Consider the following 21,688-nt stretch of genomic DNA (forward strand, 5'->3'; position numbering starts at 1 on the left):
TAAAGTCATGTTAAATGTTGCCTTTTCTAAAAAGTGTTGACTTTTATTTTAAATGTTGACTCTTTTCCTTTCAGCTGTACAAAGGTAGAATTAATGCTACCAGTCATGTAATTCAGCATCCAATGTATGGAGCTGGACACAAATTTCGTACTCTTCACTTGCCTGTCTCAACAACTCTAGCGGAGGTTCTTGACCGTGTGTCAGGCAAGTTGGTTTTGGTGGCTTTTTTTGTTGGGGTTTGTTGTTGTGATTATTTTTTAATTTGTTGGTTGCGGGGGGGGGTTTGCTTTTTATTATTGAAGAGTTCTTAATTATCTCACAGGATATTTACAAGACCATGTAAATGTCAGGGGACTATCTCAAAATAGAGCTGAAATTATGTTGGTATGAAAAGGACTGTAATGAAGGCTCCATCTAATTTCTGTGGAGATACATTTGCCTCATATTAACAATAGTGTTTGTTTACTAAATGGAGCAAATAATGGTAGTTGATAGAGTACTAGACAGAACAAGGTATGGTTTTGGATTTTAACTAAAAGTAATCTATCCTTGCAAAATGCTTGAAGCTTATTTACCAGGGAATAGTTTGTTGTTTCTGGTAGAATTCTGTATTTGCTTACTCTACAGACACAGTCATGTGTGCAGTGTGACTAATGTCTCTAGATCCTTGTTCAATTTATGGTCAGAATTACTGTAATGGGTGAGATAGTCGCTACATGTGAGGTGGGGAGCAGTTGTTGAGCAGTGACATAAACTGTGCTTAATGGCTGCCTTAATGGTATATTGCTGTCAACTTGATAGCCCATATAATAGAGACTGGGAAGGGGAAGGTCATTATGTTATATACCACAATGTCTGCAGTTGAAATTGATCAAATGCTGATTTTGTAGTACACCATGACTTTAGGTTTTGCTACAGAGTTATTATTTCTCACCTAACCTCTCTTTCTAAACTGGAAGAATTAATTCTGGAGAAATTCAGGTTCTCTTGTGTTTCCATCCTTCATCTAATTTAACTTCTCCAATTTATTAAATGATTAGGACATGGTAAAGAAAATATACGAGAAGTAAACTCTGTTTAGGATGAGAGAGGGACAGAGGAGGGATGGACTAGGCACAGAAAGGAAAAGTGCTACCAGTGCAACAGTAGGAAGTTGTGGTGATTCTGTGCCAGTCTGCTGCTCTTCTCTTAATTACTCTGGTAATGTCTGAAATTGGTCGTATCGTACTTTGTGCAAAAATGAATCCCAGTAAGCACTTCATACTTTTTTTTCCAGCCTTTAGAGAAAAAAGTTGAGAGGAGCTAAATATTCTACTTGCATCCCTTCACCATAGGAAGAAAATGTGCAGTATCACTGCAGATAGTATTGTCTAGGATGAGTACCAGTTGTATTGTATTTCGTTCACCTTGGTCTTAAGTTACTGGTCGTGACTGGTCAGAAAAATTGCATAGCAAATCTGGTTATCACTTAAGTAGTAAAAATACAGTAGTTTAAGCTTCCTTAATTATGTTAGTCACCTTTAAATTCTCCAGCAGTGAATGGGCATTCAGTCCATGGGACCAAACTAAAGTAACTCTGAGTTTAGTAATAGTAGTAATAATGAGCATTTTTCTAAAAACCTAGCAACTGGTCTCATAGATATAGATAGATATTACACACACACATATTTATCATCCTTATCAATGTTGGGTGCTCAGTAGCAGCAGTTTCACACTATGTCTTCTTTTGGTCTGCACTGCACAGATGGGCATAAATCATAGGGTATTTTCAAGCAGTTAAACCATATATCTTTTAGCACTTCATCCACTGGTGACATACAAAGGTAGTGGGATGTCACTTCTAGGTTTTGAGTCTGTAGCTATAGCTTAAGGCTGCTGTAGCTATGTGGAAACAAGTTACTACTCACAATGAGAGAATTATTCAACTATTTTGGTGCTGGTGTTGTACCTTACAAGGTGTGAAATGATTCACTGTCACCAGTCATCAATAATATATTAACTTGCTGATAAGTGATCTGCACTAATGAATAAACCAAAGCAGCAAACTGTAGTAGTCTTGGTTTGCTTAAGCAAAGAGCACAAGTTGTGGGTATATAATGTACTTAAGGCACCTTTCAAAGGAACAGTCACACTTGCCAGTTCTGAAATCCAGCATGTAACACTGGATATCTGGACCTAAAGGAAAAAATGTATTTTAAGTCTGCAGTTAGGAAAAAACTTTTTATTTTAAAATTTTATTTAGTTATTGCTGTTTTGTTCTGTGGGGTTTTGGGGGGACATTTGACTTTATTTCTAGCTAATTGCACTGGTATTTTAACATGAATACATTTGATTCATCAAGTAATGGTTTTAAACTGATACAGGTTTAAATGGAGGACACAATCTGGGGGTAAGAGAGTACAAGAATTATCATAATACCTAAATTCATAGGTATTTGGATGACTGTTGCTGCCTGGGATGGAACATAATCCAGTAAAATAGCCCTGTTAATAGTGTAGAACTAATAAAATCGACTTGATATATTAAAATACTGTTCTGACCTCTTTTTTTAACTCCCTGTATAGATACGCCAAGTATTACAGCTAAGCTAATTAATGAACAGAAGGAAGACAAAGAAAAAAAGAACTATGAGGAGAAAGAAAAAGTTAAAGCAGAAAATGGATTTCAGGACAACTACAGCGTTGTTGTTGCTTCTGGTATGTCTTTTCCTTGTATCTTCTGAAAAGTTGATCTTTTGGATGTTGAAAGTGTGTAGAAGTATCTGCCTAACTGGCTAATAGGCAGCAAAGATTGGTTCCTGGTAAGACTGCTGCCTCTAGCAGATTATGTACTTTGATTTGTATCTAAATGTGTGTCAGTGATAGGTTGTGGTTGCCTTTGCGAGTACATTTTACAGGATTTTGTAGAGACAGAATGGGTTTATATGGCAATGCATTATTGCTTGTTGTGGTATGGGTAATACTACCTCTGGCTTTTTCAGTGGCTAATGCGTCAGATTTTAATCACCTCTGCTCCTGCAGTATCCTTTGGAAATAAAAGAATCCATATACTTTGCATAACAGCTGATAGTACTCTGCTATAAACTGTCAGATGAACAAGTAAGCATAAAAACATGTTATTCCCCTTGGAAACCATAAATACAGGGGTTTTGTCCAGAGCATTCACCTTCTGAAAACTGATGTGAATATCTGTCTGAAGTCTTGAACCTTTTCCCTCAGAAACTACTATGAAAGTCATAGATGGAAGGTAGTAATTTTGCAGTGATACAAGAAGATTGAAGTTCAGATGATCGCTGTGGAGATCACTAGTCTTTTGCTTTGAATTTCTGGTGTGTGCAAGAGAGATTAGTGAACTTCAAACTACTCTCTTCCCATTTAGATTTCTGCCTTCACTTTGGTACCTCTATTTCATTTTACAGTTCATGAAGCATGAAGAATAGATGCTGATTTCCTTGGACTTCTGGCACCAATATTTCTTAAGCTTTTAATTTCAGATTTTTAGATGCAGATACAACTCTGAACTCAAGTGTTGACTAGGGCAACAGTTTCATAGATCTAGGTATATCTTTACAGCAATGCAGCTGATGATAATTACAGCATGTTTATCTGGAAAGATACTTTCAGTGGAAGCCACTTAAACAGGGTAAACATGTTTTGGTAATATCTAAAATATTAACAGGTCCAAATGAAGATCTAAAACATTAATAAAGCAGAAAAATAATATGCCAAGCTTTACAGTAGTATAGCATAGTCAGCCATTTCTCACCCCGGTTGCATCTCTGATGGTACTGTTTGACATAGCAGAAAGAAGCAGACTAAATGTTTTTCTTCTTTTTGTTTGTATTTTTTTTCAGCTAAGTAAAACAGTTTAAATGTAAACATCTCTCATTTACATTTCTTTTTGCTACCTGTTGGAGAAATGTTATCTTATTTCATTTTCATCTTTTCATATATTTGGCAGTTGAGTTTGGGGTTTTTTAGCATCCTCAGTCTCAAGCAGCCATTATTTAATTTGTTCTCTACTGCTAAAATTAATTGAGAGTAGAGGTGGTATTTGGAACCTGATCTTTCTGAGACAACTAGATTAGTATACTGAGATTATGTATCGTAGCTGCTGGTACTGATCAACTGAAACCAGTCTATGATAGCATTTCAGGTGTGGGTGTTGTTAGTTTTGGAGCTGCTCTTGGAGCTGCTCTTAGCTAGTGATAAGGAAGTAATTGTATGTATCTGTGTACTGACCTAGTGGCATTTTCAACTGGACTGTCATTTGCTTAGAAGGATACGTGATAATAGTGTAAGTTCTCTGTACCTTAAGTCAACTGTACCTTAAGTCTCTGTACCTTAAGTCAGCTATTCCAAAACATGGTAGTCTTGCTATAGAAGTTCAATAAGCTTTTGAGTACCTATTCTAGCTTTTAATTTTTGTGTAGTTCTTACTTCAAATGTTTTGACCTAGGCAACTTTAAAAGCATGTTTAAAGCTGCCTTTTATCACGTGTCTGCTGAAATGTCTTGTCAATTTAGAAATCTTTGTGATTTCAAAGTTTTGATGTAGGGCACATCACTAGACATTGTTTTTATTGGATTATATAATCTAATACAGTTACAGTTTGGGTTATATTTGGGACTTGAGATGAGGCACAGCCTTGTAATCATAAAATACCAAGATTATATCGAAATATATTTTATACATGAATGTTATTCTGATACTTGATTTGACTTTTTTGCTGTGATTGAAGTTACAGAGTACATTCCATATTGGCTGACTGAAGTTATTAAATACTAGAATGACTTTGAATTTCTTACTACTGCACTAGGTTTGAAATCTCAGTCAAAGAGAGCTGTCTCATCCACCCCTCCACGTCCACCATCAAGACGAGGGAGAGTGATGGCAGATAAAGTTGGTACCTCTTCCTCAGGAGGAGAATCTTCCAGCAAGACCATTAGTGTTCCAGTCTTTCATCTATACCATAAACTTCTGCCAGGTAACTTTAATATCTCATTTTAAATGTCAAAAGTATGGTCATTTTTAGTGTCTTAGATGTCATCAGAAAGTAGACATAATGCCAAAGGACATCATCTATCTTTCTTTTGAGCACCTTGAAGTGTAGAGCCCTTCTTTTCTGCCATTCACTTGGGGTTCTTTTCTTGCTGAATTGCATCCCCAGATAAAAGTAGTGAGTTGTGCTTGGGACTGCTGGACAAAAGAAGAATTTCATATTTCTTTTTTTCACTTTTTTTCCACCCAATCATTTTACCTTATGGATGCACGCCTTTATGCCACCACAGTTCAAACATGATGCAAGGCCAGGGTTTGATAATAGGGAACAGACAGTAGCCACTTAAAATGCACATCAAATTACAGCCTTAGCCATTTGTCAAATATTCCCAGTGCTCAAACTCTCAGCATAGAGCTGCCTTGGGGAATATTGGCAGAGTTCTTTGGTTGTTTCTGGACTGATGGGTCCACTTTTCCTAAGAGAACAAACAGGCCTTGGTTTGGAGACAGGTAATACTTACTCTACTTGGCATCTGTGGTGCAAGTAATGAACAGCACCTGGACATCTATGTTAAAATAACCCAATCCTAATTTTCCCCTCTGACTCAATGCCACTGTTGTTTAGGCCAACCGCTACCAGCTGAAATGACACTTGCTCAGCTTCTGACTCTGCTGTATGACCGTAAACTCCCGCAAGGATATCGATCCATAGATTTGACAGTTAAGCTTGGTTCCAAAGTCATCTCGGATCCAAGCTTGTCGAAAACAGATTCATTTAAACGTCTACACACTGAAAAAGGTAATTCTTCTTGCCTACTTCTTATCTTCCTTTTTAACATGCCTTTGTTTTGGACAACAATGGTTTTTTACTTTCTTGCTTAGAAGTAGTGGTTTTCTGTGTTTTTTTTGGATGATGTTCCTGAACTGTTTTCAAGAAAATAAGCACTGAACTTCCTGATAAAGAGCAAATCCATTGCCTGGCTTTAGATTGTGTCCATAAGATGCGCCAATATGGTTGTTCTGGTTTCATGTTTCTTTCATCATAGCAGTGTTGTATATGATACAATTATATGACTGTATAGTTACATTCTATTTTATTTCTTGACACATATACCACTTCTCTGTAGTGCATATTTGTGCTGATAACCAGGGCAGATTAAGTAATGCAGGAGCTGTTTGAAACCAAGTTACAGAAGCCTGTGAAATTTTTTATTGTTGCCTTGGGTACTCAGATGCTTCTTTGAAAATGGGACTTTTTCTGAAGTCCATCTAAACAGAGCTTATAAGCCTAGCTTTTAAAAAAACATTAATTGAAACTTTTTCTGACACCTGTTTTTTCTTATTGCTTGCTACCCATAATGCTGGGGAAAGGGGAGGAAGGAGCTGTATCCAAGGAACCTGTTTTAAAGTATTTTGATACTATTCCTGTAGTGGAGGACTTACAGGAATGGGACCTTGAAATTAAGGTAAGGTGATCTGCTGATCACCAGCCTGCTGACATAGATCAAATTCTAATAAGGCATAAAAATCCAATAATTAACATGTAACTCTGTAAAAATCCCGAGTTATGGCATAGATCTGCCATTATTGGCAAAAGGCAACACAAATACTTTCATTTTCTTTTTATATTCTTGTATTCATTCATTTCAGGTTCTTGGCTCAGGTTTTGTTTAAGAAGGAAGTCCACTTTTAAGTGAGGATGAAAAAAATAAACCAAATGCTGATAATCATGTATTCATTTCTTTTACTCCTGTGGTTTTGTAGAGCATGCAGATTTACTGGGAGCTTGCCCTGAAGATGAAGTCATCAGTCCTGGGGATGAGTGCATGGATGCAGTTCTAGATGAATCACTTCTTGAAACCTGTCCTATTCAGTCTCCACTGCAAGTTTTTGCAGGAATGGGGGGTTTGGCCCTTATTGCAGAAAGACTGCCTATGCTATATCCTGATGTAATTCAGCAAGTGAGTGAAAAAAAAAACAGTGCAGAAAAACATGCTAAGAGTGGATTGTTTGTTTATTTAGTGATTGCATTTTTCCTGTATTTCTTTTGGTTCAGTTTGATATCTGTGTTATATGGGCAAACTGCTTCAAAATAGGCTGCTGCAGAGCTCCACAGGCCAGTCCAGCTGTATATGCTGCTTCCCTATATATGTTCACAGAATCAACAAGGTTGGAAAAGACCTCAGAGATCGTAAAGTCCAACCTATCACCCAACACCTCATGATTAACCAAACCATGGCTTCAAGTGCCACGTCCAATCCCCTCTTGATTCCACCACCTCCCTGGGCAGCACATTCCAATGGCCAACAACTCTTTTTGTTAAAAACTTCCTCCTCACCTCGAGCTTAAATATTACAGGTTGTGTACCCATGTCCTTGTGGAACAAATGCATGAATTCAGTGTTGCTGCTTGCCTTGCTTCTGTTACTTCATAAAAAATCTTGGAGGTTGTAGTAGCATAAAGTTGCTGGTGTAGTATAGAGCCATGCTTGCTTATCATTTAATTACTCATGTAAACATGCCTCAGGTGGTTCTCAAAGCAGATAATTTTAGATTTATTATTATAGATGAGAACCAACTCTATCATTTTAATTATCATTATGTTCCTAAATAACATAGGTAAAATGGAATTATGTAATAAAAATATGAATGCTAATTTTTTTTCTATACTTAACTGTAATTATGTAGATAACTTCTCTGGAGCCACTGATAGGCATTTCAAAAGTGTCAGCATGGGCATTAGTGTGGCTGCTGTTCTGGGTACACAGTCTTTATTTAAAGTGGGGGGGGGGGAAATGTGTGATTTATTCAAATTCTCTTTGGCTATATTTTTTAAATTTTTGGTTGTTACTCCTAAGAAGAAATCTTATGAGTATTTATTCCCTTCAAAGTTAACATAATCATGAATTAAGGAGGTTGTTCCAGTACTCTTACAATAAAACTACGGCAGGAGTAGGATCCCTGTAGTGAGACCAGATAATTAGTATGAATCCTTTGTAAATAATTCTGTGAAGATGTTTTAGAGGTCTAGTATCAAGCTGTTTCCAAAATTGAAAGTTATGGAAAGCTATTCACATTGAAAATTACAGTATTTTGAAATCCAAGAGAGTGAGTGTGTACTCTATATTGAAGAAGACCAATTCACAGAATTCTGCAACAGGGGAAAGGCAACTTAAGACCATGAAAAATTTCATCCTTTTCCCCCCTTAATTTCCTATAATCCTGGAAAGTTGTTTTCTTTTTGCAATTTTTTAGCTTGACATGTAACTTGGGATTCAAATGCTCAATAAGAATTCTGTGATACATAAAAAACACTAACTAGAAGATTCAGACTGGAGACTGATGAATTCTCCAGACTCTTCATTCTTTTTCTTTATATATGTCTCCAAAGTCATTGATGCTTTTGATTCTCTTAATATGTCAATGATTGGTGTAAATGCAGCTAAGCATGGCTTTAACTTTTAATTACCAATTTGGTGTTCTGAATAAATTCCACAAGGTTTTGTTCAGATCAGTCTTTTCCAGTTTAGATCAGTCTAATGATAAATATTAAAATTTTAAGTATAATTGCAAGAGTTCATCTGAATAGTATAAAAGCCTGAAACTTCTGTTATGTTTAATTATGAGTCATGCCTTCATTTTAACTGAGTGTATTGCTGTTTCCTGAGGAACTGTACAGCTGTTACACCCCTTAGACTCAGATTCCCATTGTAATGCCTGGCTGCATAATCCTCTGTGCAGTGTTAGTTCACAGAACAGAACTACAGACTGTTGTATTAGACCATAATAGTAATAAACCCTTCCAAATAAATATAAAACCCAAAAGGAGCACATGAGTTGCTACAAGACTGCAAACATACCCAATTTTCTTTGTAGTTTTTAAAGGTACTGTGATTAATTGCTCTCCTTTTTGCAATATGCAATTAAGAACTGAACACTTTAGTTCACACTCAGTGCTTAAATGTTAAAAATAAGAGGACCATTTCTTGCTTAACAGTCTGATGTATATACACTTTTGCTATTATTTCAGTGTAATTTGTCTTCTGTGCCCCTAGATTTTAAGCAGCTCATTTTATTTGACAGTTTTAAATGGTGAAATATGTGTAGGGGGCGTTTTCTAAAACTGTATTGAAAATGCAACAAGTCTGCCCTTTTCAGCCATTTAGCCAGGTCCTTGCGTCTGTAAATGGCAGTGTAATCATGTAACTTTTTAATGGTGTTCTGTGTTAAGATGGTATGTTCTTCAAATCCTGACTGTACTAAAATTTATGTCTGGGTGAGTAACTGTATGACTAACAAAGTTTTTTGTCGTTTTTGTCAATTAAGGTGAGCACTCCAGTGGTTACCTCAACCACACAAGAAAAGCAAAAGGACAGCGATCAGTTTGAATGGGTTACCATTGAACAGTCAGGGGAATTGGTGTATGAAGCACCAGAAACAATTGCTGCAGAACCTCCACCAATCAAGTCAACAGTTCAGACTATGTCTCCAATACCTGCACATTCTTTGGCTGCGTTTGGTTTATTTCTTCGTCTCCCAGGCTATGCTGAGGTGCTGCTAAAAGAACGGAAACATGCTCAGTGTCTGTTGAGATTGGTGTTGGGAGTTACAGATGATGGTGAAGGAAGTATGTGCTGCAATTATTATGTTTCTTTGTAGACCACTGCTAGATTGTTTTACTTGAATGTATTTACACTGTAATGCTTTGAGAAGGAAGTTAAAATTGATTTGTTCACAACTGTGTTGCTATCATTTTTGATTGCCTGTTGTCTCTAAATGTTATAGCAAAGTTTTGTCACAGTCATCAGTATTCAAGTGTTCCTATCTAGATGTCACAGTAGTTGTGAAATAGCTGATAAAACTTAAAATGACACTGCAAAGATTATAGTACACTCAGAACAATCCTAGTGCCTGAATATGCTCAACTAATTGAGCAAATATCCTATAATTCTGCAACAACATGGAGAAAAATGTGGTTAGGACCACAACTGCAGCAGATGTAGCAGAAACTGTTGGATAATACTAGTTCAGAAAATGAGAGAAAGATCTAAAGATCACAACGATCAAATTAGCAGAGCAGGAGCCCTATCTTAATGGTGTGAGTTCAGAGGGAGAAATGATGTATTCTTTGAATGAGCAGATGATCATGGACACCATTTATAGTCAACGTCTTTGTAGCTGAACCTGGAATTCTGGATGTAGCTCTATATTTGTGTTTCTTAGTGTTTTGGAAAACTGGAAGAGTGTATGTGAAAGATGTTTTAGTACTTCTAAGCCATTCCTTCCTTTATGACTTTGAAAGGAATGCTGTGTTTTTTATGCAGCAATTAACTGAAGTCAGTCTCTGTTCAGCACCCTATGGAGTGATGGACAATGAGTAGCTCATAAGGCAAACTTCTGCTTGTCTTTTTTACTCATTTGTATTTGGGTGCAGGACAGTAGACAACAATAAAAATTTAGTTAGGCTGCTTACTCCCATCTAATTTGAGTAATAGTTAACTGAAGGACAGTCCCTCAGATTTTTGTGTCTTTGAGTGGTTCCAGTCCAATAGGCCGTTTGCAGTCCAATTGCAACGTTTTTAATATTGGGGGAGTTTCCCCCCTTTTGGGGTTTGGTGGTGATGTTTTGGGGTTTGGTTTTTGTTTGGTTTTTTTGAGGGGGGTTGCTTGGTTTTGTTGGGTGTGGAGGGTTGTGTGGGTTTTTGTTTGTTAGTTTTCTTCTTCTTGTTGTTGTTTGTAAAGAGACCAACTCAAACCCTTAAAATTTGAGTTGATTTCTTTTGTGTGTGCATATCCACTGTTACAATTGGAATACAGTTCCAGAACATAATTTTCCTGGGGGGTAGAGGCTGCTTAAATTTTCGGCCTAAATTTATTTGTATACAGTTAGTGCCCAATTAGCATTGTGCCAGCGTTGTTCCTCATCATAAATAGTTCTTTTCTCCAATGCATTTGTAGACAGGAATTGTATTCCCTCTTAGCCCTCTGTTTTGTTTGACTAAACAGTCAGTTCCTCCATTCCCTAAGGCAGACATCTGAATTCAGCTCTCTACGAAATGTGAGATCAATTGTACACTAGTCCATATTAATTCTCTGTATAAAGCATTAATATTTTCTCTTGGAAATGCACCTTTTCATATACCTAGTATCTTTATGCTTTTTTTGCATAACATGAAGAGCTGCATTTCTAAGTCCATGGTTTGTAGATTCAATTGTATGCACAAATAAATCATGGGCAAATGCTTTAGTTTCTTTTTTTTTATTCTCCTTGTCATTTGGCTACACTTGCAATTCTGGAAGTCTATCAGATGAGCTTTGTTCCGGAGGTGTTCAGTTTTATTTATAAAAACCCCAATCAGAGGACTTTCTGCATCCTTTTTCTTGTCTTTACAAAGAGTGTCAGATAGATATGAATTTCAGTATTTGAAGTATTTTCAGCTGACCGATATCTCTGTTTATGTAGGCATTGGGGGAGGAGAAATGCATTAATAGGTCACTGTTGTTTGAAATATGACTTTTAAAAGAAGTAATTTTTGCTTGTAATGCAAAAGGGTTTCAAATTTAAAATGATTCTTCTACAAAATTTAAGCATGCAGCTCATCTAATAAAAATTCTGTTACTATTTCACCATGTATTCAGCTTTAACAGAATCACAGCTTGGATTATGTGAGTGATTTAATTTTCACTCTGGGCTCTTGAATGTGAAGAAAAAATCCTACATCATGATAAATTACAGCTGAGCTGACCTAATTTGCTATTGTTGGAATGGTTTGGGGTTTTTGGTTTTGTGGTGTTTTGGTTTGGTTTGGGGTTTTTTGTTGTGTTGTTTTTGTTTTGTTTTTCAGTAGTCTGAACTACCTTGGTTTTCTTCATTCAGATATACAACCTGGCTTGTAATCAAATACAGAATTACGCTCACTATTATTAGCAAACCTAGTTTTCTCCCTGTAAATGTTGAATCAGATTTTATAACTTCAGTTCTTAACCAAAACAATCAAGGAAAGAAACGTTCTTCCTTCTGCACTCTTCTGATTTTTTTTGTTTTGTTTGTGTGTGAAGAAAAAGCTAGTATTAGGTTGCTTACTAGGCAAATGTTTTAAGTCCTTAGATTTCTGTATGTGTTGTTTATAAACTACTGCAGATATTAATAGGCTTTATTGACCTATTGAAAAAAATCTGAGTTTGATATTTTTCGTCTTCAATCTAGGTCATATCCTTCAGTCACCTTCAGCAAATGTGCTTCCAACTCTGCCCTTCCATGTGCTGCGCAGTTTGTTCAGCACAACACCACTGACTACTGATGATGGAGTACTGCTTAGGCGGATGGCATTGGAGATTGGGGCTATACATCTTATCCTTGCTTGTCTGTCTGCTCTAAGCCATCATGCACCGAGAGTGCCCAACTCTAGTCCCAACCAGGCAGAGGTAAGTTTAGCAGCAGAATAATTGCCACTGAGAAGAGTTTTAATTATAAAGAAGAAAATAATTTCTTACACTATAGTCTTAATTTTTGCAGAGTGGGCATTCGGACAAAGAAAAAAATAATTTAAAGTAGTTAAGTAATTTTCCTTCTATGTTGCAAATAAAGTTAGTAATCATTAAATATAACCAACATTGCAATGAGACATTAAGTTGTAATCACTTTTATCACTTTTTATCTACAGGACTTTATATTTCAAGTACATGAGAGGCATAATGCTCAATGGATGGTGGTTCTTTAATCCTCATTAGATAGCATGACCTCATTACCTTATTTAGCATTCATCATCTAAACTCTACTGACTGCAAATTAGTTCTTAAGTGCTTCACAAACGTAAATGAGTTGTGAAAATGAATGAATTAATTCAGTCATGTTTTTTTGTTTGGTTTTGGTGTTTGCTTTTTTCTTTTTAAATACCCTTTTTACTGGTGGAGGAATGAGATCTAAAGACAAAAATTTTCCATAGAGTTGAAGATCCCAAGTGATTCTCCAAAACTAAAAATTTTCAAGGTATTTCTTGTATTATACCAGCTTCTGTTCAGAACATGTGTCCCCTGAATTTAACATTATGATTAATCATTTCTGCATAACCTGCCAAGTGTCTATAAAAGTGTTTAAAAAAGTGTAGAAGACTTGTCCTGCAGCATTGTGTGTTTCAGAGGCTTGTGCAAAAAAGTTCCTGGTGGCTAAATACGTCTAAGTAGCTGCAAAATATAGGGCTGTCCATATTTTAGTGGCTCTGACACTGAGGAGAGGTTGAGCAAGGAAGAGATGAAGCTGTGCCTGAGAATAATTCACTTTAATGGCTAGTCAAATCTAAGAGGGAGATGAGATATTCTGCTTTTAATGGAATATCAGGTTGCTGACACATTAACACCTTAGCATTTTGAGGTTTTAGGAGGGAAAGGGCAACTATTAATCCTTATCTTAGCTTTGGTTCTTCCCTGACCCCTTAAACAGGTTACTTTCTCATAATGCACCTTCATCAGGTGAGGCTTGTATTTCTGGGGCCAAGCTTTCCCTTAAGTGCTCTGAGTTCATGACAGTCCCTTCAGGCATTAAAGGCACAGTGTGTGCATGAGTGATGTAGTTAGTGGTGTCTATATGAGAATAACCACCTAAGCTATTTCATCACCAAGATGCAATACATTCCCAATGTACTAGTTAAATGGTGATTCCAGACTACTGGCAGTAAGGTGCTTCATAGGTGATAACTTTTTTTTTTTTAACCATTGCAGTCTGTTTGTACATAATTTCTTTCCTTCAAGCATTGTCTTTAACAAAGTCACTGAAGAACAGATCCGAACAGAAAATGAAGCTTTTTAGAGCTGTAAATGAAATACTGCAAACTAAAATTGGGCACCTACTGACAAGACCTGTTTTCCCTTAAGGCTAATTGTCACTAAGTAACTCTAATAAAAGTAGCAAGTGCTCATCACTTTGGAAAATAAGGTTACTTGTTTATGGCGCTAAATAGATGATTAGGAAAGCACTCATTAAAAAAATTGCCAATTGAAGGGTTTCTTGCTGTATCCTTTTCACCAAAGATCCATTAAACTTTGAAAATTAGCGTTAATTACTTAAATAGTTGGATAAGGGCTAAGGAATATCACATTGCAGTTAAATTAGTAAAATGCAATGAGGCAGACCACTGGAAAAAGCCATACAAGCACCTCTGGAAAATGTGCTCTCTGAGAACATTTTAAGGACAAGGTGTTTTCCCCTCTTTGCTGGAGAGGAGGTAGTGTGTTTCAGTGACCCAGAGATCATGTGTCAGTGTTACACATGTAACGTGCACCTCTTGCTATTTTGGAACATCTATTCAGGATCAGCACATGCTTGAGCATTTCAGTTGTGCATTTTTTTTGTAACATTCCTGTTCCCATCTCCTTCATCTTGTTATGTTAGTAAACTGGGCTAGGTGTTCAACAGTAACACAGAGCTGTGATGTTTAGCATGATAGTGATTAAGTACCATTTTAACATCTTTCATCATTGACACAGTGATAGTCTCAGAAAAGAAGAAAAGCAGGTTTATAGTCCTAGTCAAATTGAGGAGTCACTTTGAAGAATTTAGCACTGACCTGTACTAGAATTCCATATATGTGACAGTCTCTCCTATCTAAAGCTTTGAATTTTACTGGATGATATGTATATGAAGTTACTAAGTTGGGATTGCATTCTTTTGCAGGACAAAGTCTTTCTAAAGACAGTGTTCACGAGATGAAAAATGAGATATTATTGCAACTTCTTTTTGTTTTAACTTAGCCACAGGTGTCAAGTACACACAGCAGTGCATCAACAGAAGAACAACAGTTGTACTGGGCTAAGGGTACAGGTTTTGGAACAGGCTCCACAGCCTCAGGATGGGATGTTGAACAAGCTTTGACTAAGCAAAGGCTAGAAGAGGAGCATGTGACCTGCCTTCTACAGGTGTGTAATAATGAAATTTTGATGAATGACAACACTTAAAGCATTAGGACTGGAAAATGAAAATGGAGCTTTTATTTTTTTCAGTCATATAGCAGAATAATTGTGATATTTGGGGCAAAAAATAATTTACTACCTGTCTACATGACGTATTTTCAGTGAGGCTGTTTTTTGCCATCACGAGGCTGCTGCATAAAAAAACACACGTGGGTAAGCTTGGGCGACAGTTCTGAACAGACAGTGGACCAAGCAGCATTCCAGTGTATTTCCCTGGAGCTGTCACATATCTCTGTCAACCTCACTGCATTCAGTCAAAAATGGAGGAGGACATGGGAAATAGGTATTTTGTTCTGTGTGCCGATGAATCTTGCCTCTTTATTTCTCAGGGATTTTTGCTCTGCTTTAAGGAAATGCCCGTAGTTGGTGCTGATGTCTATGAATGTGTTCTGCCAGTGTAGCAAAATCCCCCTTAGACATACAGGAAAACCATGAATATGTCAACTAAATGACAATAGTAAGTTACCGTTAAGCATCAAGATCTTAGTAAAACTGGGCTGCTTTCCAAATGCCTCGTGCTAAGGAGAAGAAAGTTCTGCGTAATTATGCTTTTGGTCTTTTGTGAGATGCACCAACCCCTGTTACCTTAGGTCACTAGAGAAAATGAGATTCTCTCTACTCATTGAAAATAGCATTTGCAGAACTGTCAGCTCAAGTACATTAGCTAACCTAACTGCTTAGGATAGAGTACAAAGGAGATGAAATTCTGAAAATGCCCATGCCCTGACTGAAGAAGATAACGTTTTAATGTAATTAGTTATTTCAGTCACTGTAGATTAGGAGACATTATGAGGCACAAATATCACATCCCTTGAAAATGCAAAACAAGTGAAATCCAAACCAATTTTCTCAAGTGAGGAAGAGGAACGTCACATTATTTACTTCAGCCAAACTTGTAGGCAGTGTTCTGTATTAACCCGTGCAGAGGTTTAGCTGTAAGCTGTGGTAAGTTGTGAGGAAAGGAGGCATTTGCTTTGGACAATCAGCAGTTGGAAGAAGTAGTAGAAAACTATTCAGCATTTTGCTGAAGATGTCCATCATACAGCAGACTTTTCCTGGTCTCTTCTTCTGTTCAGAAAAGTTCTCTTGTATGGAATGCCGATGTTTCAATAAAGTACTGTGGATAATGGGGCTAGAGCAAAGAGACAGAATGAAAGAGGAGAAGAGGCTAAAAAGGTGAATAGACCCCATGTGACTTCAAGTAATGCAGCCTTTCAGGCTTTGAAGTTAATAAAATTGAGAGTACAACTGCACAAATAAGACTCAGGGAAATGCATTAGGTTGTATGTCTACAACACGTGGTAAGGGCATGTGAATTCAGTCAGAACCACCTTGGGCCAAGGAGGTGCAATTGTGAGATGACTCCCTTACTGTCACTGAGGAGAGAGCTGCTTTTTGTTTATGAACCAAGTGGTTGTTCTCAGTAACTGTTATGCTCACTCTGAGTTGTTTGTTGCTTCATCTGTAAATAACAAAGGATTTTGAAACATTTGCAGTTAAAAGGAAAAAAGAAATCTAAAAGTATAGTGTTGGTAGTTGGTGTTCTAAAATGAGTGGGACCGATGAGCTGCATTCTCAGTGGAGTGAGCTGGCAAACTCCTGTTTCGAGTAACTCCAGCAGGTTTGTCAAAATTAGTATCAACTGATCTGCTAAAGTAATTCATAATTATAATCATTATATCACTGGTCAAAGTTGGAATTGTGGTCTAACAACTGCATAGATATTTCTCTGAGACACTTTTGGGACTGCTGAAATAAATACCACTACTGAATTAACAAAGTAGCTAGTGAAGTATTGTGGTGTCTTTCTTAAGGGAGGAAAGTCAAAGTTCTTTTGCCTAAAATAAATCAGTTTTAAGTACGTATTTTTATGCATTTCAGGTTCTTGCCAGTTACATAAATCCTGCAGGGAGTACATCAAATGGAGAGACCCAGACTAGCCATGAGGGCAGAGGGCAAAACAGCAGTGCTCTTCCATCTGTTCTCCTGGAGTTACTCAGTCAGTCTTGCCTCATCCCAGCTATGTCTTCATACCTACGCAACGATTCAGGTAAGGTGCCATTGTTTTCATCTTAATCAAAGTTGGCTTATTTCTGTCAAATAACTTTTTGTGTAAGCAATGGGTAGTTTCAGTACATTTGTCAGTTTAGAATTGTACCAATGGAACATTCGCTTGAGCCTTAGAAAACAAAACTGCAACACTCATTGAAATACTTATTTGCTTTAAGGATTTAAACTTTGCTGTTTTAATCTCTTTGTAATTTAATTGTTAAATTGGAAACCAACAGTAAACAAGTTAAGTTTACATTTTAGTTCCCACAGAAGACATGTGGAGAGTACTTTTTACAAAACCTTGAAACTTAATGTGAAGACGTATGTTCGTTTTGTAAGACAATAGAGTAAGTGTATGCCTGAAGCTGGTAAATGGTGTGTATACTAGGACAATACTTTCATCAGAGCTTTTCGTGCTTTATTTAGAAAGTGCAGAACTAAGCTTCGTATCAAAACTTCAAAGTATTTTAAATATATGGAAACAATTTTTTTTTTTTAAGGGAAAAACAATGACTTGTGTCACCACATTTGTACTCAATTTTAAAACAAATTCGTGGTTTTGTCCAGTATGTTACACTTTGTTTGCTGTGGAAACCATTTCAGTTTTAAAAGGTAGTGTCAAGCACTATAAGTTAAGCAAATGCCTGTGTGGAACTGATGGCAGCACAGCAGACGGTTGGTGATTTGTGTTTGGTCTTTCTAGATGACGGGCTTTACTGTGAAGGTATCGATAAACTTTCTTTTTTTCCTTCAGCTAACTGTCAGCCTGAAATTTTTTAACACTGCCTGAGCTTTAGGTTGGATGGTTGTTCAGTGACTTTGTTAAAATGGATTTAATCCTTAAGTAGCAGCAGGAGTTGTTCCAAATTTGAATAATTTGTTTGTGGGCTTTATTTTGCCTGTCCTCTTTTGGGAGTAGCTGATAAATGTCTTGTCACGTTACTGCCCTTCTCTTGGTTGCTGGTTGTAGGGTGTGGTGATGTGAAGTTCTTGAAACAATGTTGTAGCTTCTTGTCTCCAAGGTAAAGGAAACCATCCTCGTCTGAAGTATTTACAAATCTATGTAGGCCTAAAATAAGAACATGGCTCTTCTACTCTGTACTAACAAGAACATTATATAATCTTGTACAATGGAAATAGTTCAAAATTTCTGCTAAAGCCTTATAGTAAAAAGAAATATATGAAGATCTTTCACTTACCAGTCCACAGTTTGACACCTCTCCCTAATCTTGCAATTAGTGACTTGGTTCTGTTTTGCACATATTACAGTGAGGAAAACAAACTGCAGCTTATACACCAGACTTGTTATTGTAGATGAAGATAGAATTTACTATATTATTTTACATTATAAAGTAAAACAATAAATTAATCTTTCTAACAGATCTTAACAAATTCTTTTTCATTGAAGTAGAAAGGAGAATTCTTTGAGAGACCTGGCAAAAATGTTCTCTAAAGGATGAAGCTGTTGGTTTGAGTTATAAAGGAATTGCAGCTGTTGAAATTAGATTTTGCAGTTTCCAGTAGGAAAAAACCTATCTGTCTATATTAGTCACCTTTTAGCTGAAGAAAAACAGTCACGCTTGATAGAGGATATGAAATATGTGACTGATGGCAAGAAGTTCAAACTAGCTTGGATTTTTTAGGCACCATTTTTTCCAAAAGTAAAAAGAAAAGGCAAAATTTCACTGGAAAGTGCTCATTTTGGGTATGTTTTCTACTGCTCAACTACTGTTGCTTGTGCTTGGCAAGGTATGTTGAAATGCTGTGCTTGTGAATTAACAATTAGTAGAGTGAATATCGATACTTCTTTTTCCTAAATGGATCTGTAGCTATTAATGTGTACTATATTAAAGCAAAGTAAAACCTTGCTTCTCAGAGAAGAGCTGTTACTCTCCTGATTACAAATTCACAAAGTATGTGGTTATTTCTATTGGAATTTAGATCTGTAAAATCTGAAGGGTGTTATGCTTTGATCCATGCAGTAGTCTTGAAGGTTTCTTGCTGCATTTGTTAAAAGCCTGTGTATAAAACTGGAATTAACAATGTTCTTCTGGATTTAAAAAGCAAAAATCAACAAAAACAACCCCAAGCCATAAAAAACAACTAGCCAAATTTGTAGGCTAATATAAATCAAGATTTTCTTTGAAGACATAGTAGAGCATCAGTATGAGAGGGAAATTTATGGACATGATGACTTTCAGAGAGAATGTCATCTTTTCATGATTTTTCTCATTTAGAATAGAATAAACCAGGTTGGAAGAGACCTTTGAGATCATCAAGTCCAACCCATCATCCAACACCATCTAATCAACTAAGCCATGGCACCAAGCACCCCGTCTAGTCTCTTCCTAAACAAATGAGTCCCTGAAAACAGTTTGTCTTATTGATAGCCAGGCATAATTCCAATGCAGCTATTACTGTTTAGTTGAAAAGCCAACAGGTAGTTCTCACATAAATGTGTGCGAGTTGGAGGTGATGCTGGGGCTCTAAGCATCGCTAACAATGTCAGGAGACAGAGCTAACAGAAAACATTGCCAAAGAGATAGAAGTTAAAAAGCTCTGGAGCTTAAGTTCTGGTACTATGCTTGTATGACTGAAGAATTAACTTAATGTGTTTATGGGTGAAACATTTTAAATGTGCTTTTGACAGGAAAGTTCAGACCAGATGGTCCTTGAGGTCCCCTCCAACATGGTATTCTGTGATTCTATGGAACATGGAAGTGACTTTTTAAAAATTATTTTTTTAATTTATTTTTTAAAACCTCCAAGACCAGTAAGTAGTCTGTAGTAAACCAGATTTCCTACAGGAAAGGCTTCTCAATTTTAAGCGCCTTTTCTCCAGTATAGGCTGAAGGCTTCCCCAGAGGGAGTAGGAAAGGGAACTGCGTTAGCAGTAATGCTTAAGTGCATGGTATTCCGATTTTCATACCAGTGTATCTTCTGCTATCAAAAGGTACTTTGATGTGGAAGAAGCAGGTAACTGTATTCTTTCTGTAATTAGGACACTGCATTCAGGATACTAACAGAGTGTTCCCAGGTTCTGGCACCCCAGCAGGAACATGGTGTGTCCAGCACAATGCTGACAAAAAGTACTTTTCAGCAAGTCTGTAACTTTCTCAGACTTCAGTGGATGCTGGTGGAACTTAAAGGTTACCATTGTGCTCGGAGGCATTCTTCCTGTAGTTCTTTCTTTTCACTATCCATGGTTACAGTAGCAGTGACCTTCACACATTTTGTGTGTGTGTGTTTATATCTGACAGATGCATAAAATCGTGTGAGGAAAAGTTATAGTGAAGAAGTACATGCAGTGGAGCTGTGCTTACGCCATTTCCTTTTGTTTCACAGTAGGCTGATACTACTGCGGAGATAGAAGATGGGAAGTATTTTGAGAGCCATGAGAATCTTGGTTTTTGTTTATACACGTTCACTTAGCTACAGTATGATGTATGCTCTTTGCAATGTTGTTTTGGCAAAATGCTCAAGCAGTTCTGGTATCGGAATATAAGATTGGCCTACATCACATTTAGAAATGTATCCAGGTTTTTGTTGCTTGAGTATGTTTTGCAGTCCCTGCTTAATTTGCCCAAAATGTGCATGGGCTATATTGTTATCTAGACTGGTCTAGGTAAAAGGAATGTTGACCAGATAAGGAGTACTCACGTGTAATTTAATCTTTTAGCAAATTATCTTGAAGTGGATCATTACAAACCAGATTACTCTGAACCATTCTGCACCTCACATCTGCATCAGAGCAAGGTGATTGTGAAGCCCTTGAAAATTGTGAACTGACCACTTCCATTTCCTTAATTGCCTTTTTTTTTTTTTTTTCAGAGAAGGAAGGTATATCAGTCTTTGAAGGACTTTTCCTCATTATGCAAGATAGATCATAGCTCTAGTCACAAGAAGTGATAGCTACTGTAACCCTCACCCTGTGTCTTGATAGTTTTTCCCTGTTTGTGTCCTGTTCCGGCATTGCTGAGGCTTTTCATAGCTTTCATATTAGAAGTGTACAGTTTATCACTGGACTTCTTTTATTACATTTGCGTTGACTTAATGCTTTCATATGTAAAATTGATGTAATTCCTAGCTTCTGTATCATGGAACATCTAGCATGTATTCATTACCATGCATTTGTGCACTTTGCACTCAAAGCCGTCATGTAAAACTTTTTCACTGTTGTTGTATATACAGCACATTTCATTTGACAGAATTACTGCTGTAGGAAGTCTTTCAAATATGCTCACACTTCTCTCCTTGAACAAGATGCTTAGCAATAAAATTTGCACTAACTAGAGTATGTGGCTGTTTTTGGAAGTCTAGATTTTGCTGATTACTTGACTGAGGAGCCTAGGTTTCTTAAGACTAGTACTATCTAGTGTTTACAAGTGGAAGGGGGGGAAAGCAGTAGTAATAGTAGTCTTCGTAGCTAAAAAGGATTAGAGAGAGAAGGCAGTTGAAGGGACTCAGGAAACAGGAAAAAAAGAGTCAAATTACTTTTAGGACAAGGACTGTCTGTTTTGTAATAGATTTGGACATTGAAAAGCCCAGCAAAATTGTGAATTACTAGTGATGCCGCAATATCTCTTCTCACTTAAAAATACAGTACTGCTTTGTCCCTAAACTATGAACCCTAAACTGACTTAATCTTGTTTAAAGCAGAAGAGTGAAAAG

The 21,688-nt window shown here is 36.8% G+C and overlaps 1 protein-coding gene across 6 annotated transcripts in view; it reads left to right on the forward strand.

The window, feature by feature from the left end:
- The window catches only part of BIRC6 (baculoviral IAP repeat containing 6), a 177,499-nt gene that overhangs the window by 108,737 nt on the left and 47,074 nt on the right, over positions 1-21,688 (forward strand). For all 6 annotated transcript variants that reach the window (XM_068156495.1, XM_068156529.1, XM_068156539.1 and 3 more), the window contains 9 exons: positions 75-204; positions 2,565-2,696; positions 4,819-4,986; positions 5,626-5,799; positions 6,765-6,961; positions 9,326-9,626; positions 12,207-12,424; positions 14,747-14,911; positions 16,847-17,015. In XM_068156495.1, coding sequence (XP_068012596.1) covers positions 75-204; positions 2,565-2,696; positions 4,819-4,986; positions 5,626-5,799; positions 6,765-6,961; positions 9,326-9,626; positions 12,207-12,424; positions 14,747-14,911; positions 16,847-17,015 — 1,654 coding nt within the window. The remainder of the gene's footprint in view (positions 1-74; positions 205-2,564; positions 2,697-4,818; positions 4,987-5,625; positions 5,800-6,764; positions 6,962-9,325; positions 9,627-12,206; positions 12,425-14,746; positions 14,912-16,846; positions 17,016-21,688) is intronic.

Source organism: Melanerpes formicivorus, unplaced genomic scaffold (genome assembly GCF_026170545.1).
Source record: "Melanerpes formicivorus ecotype bairdi unplaced genomic scaffold, bMelFor1.0.p_v2 SCAF_2, whole genome shotgun sequence".
NCBI classification, from domain to species: Eukaryota; Metazoa; Chordata; class Aves; order Piciformes; family Picidae; genus Melanerpes; species Melanerpes formicivorus.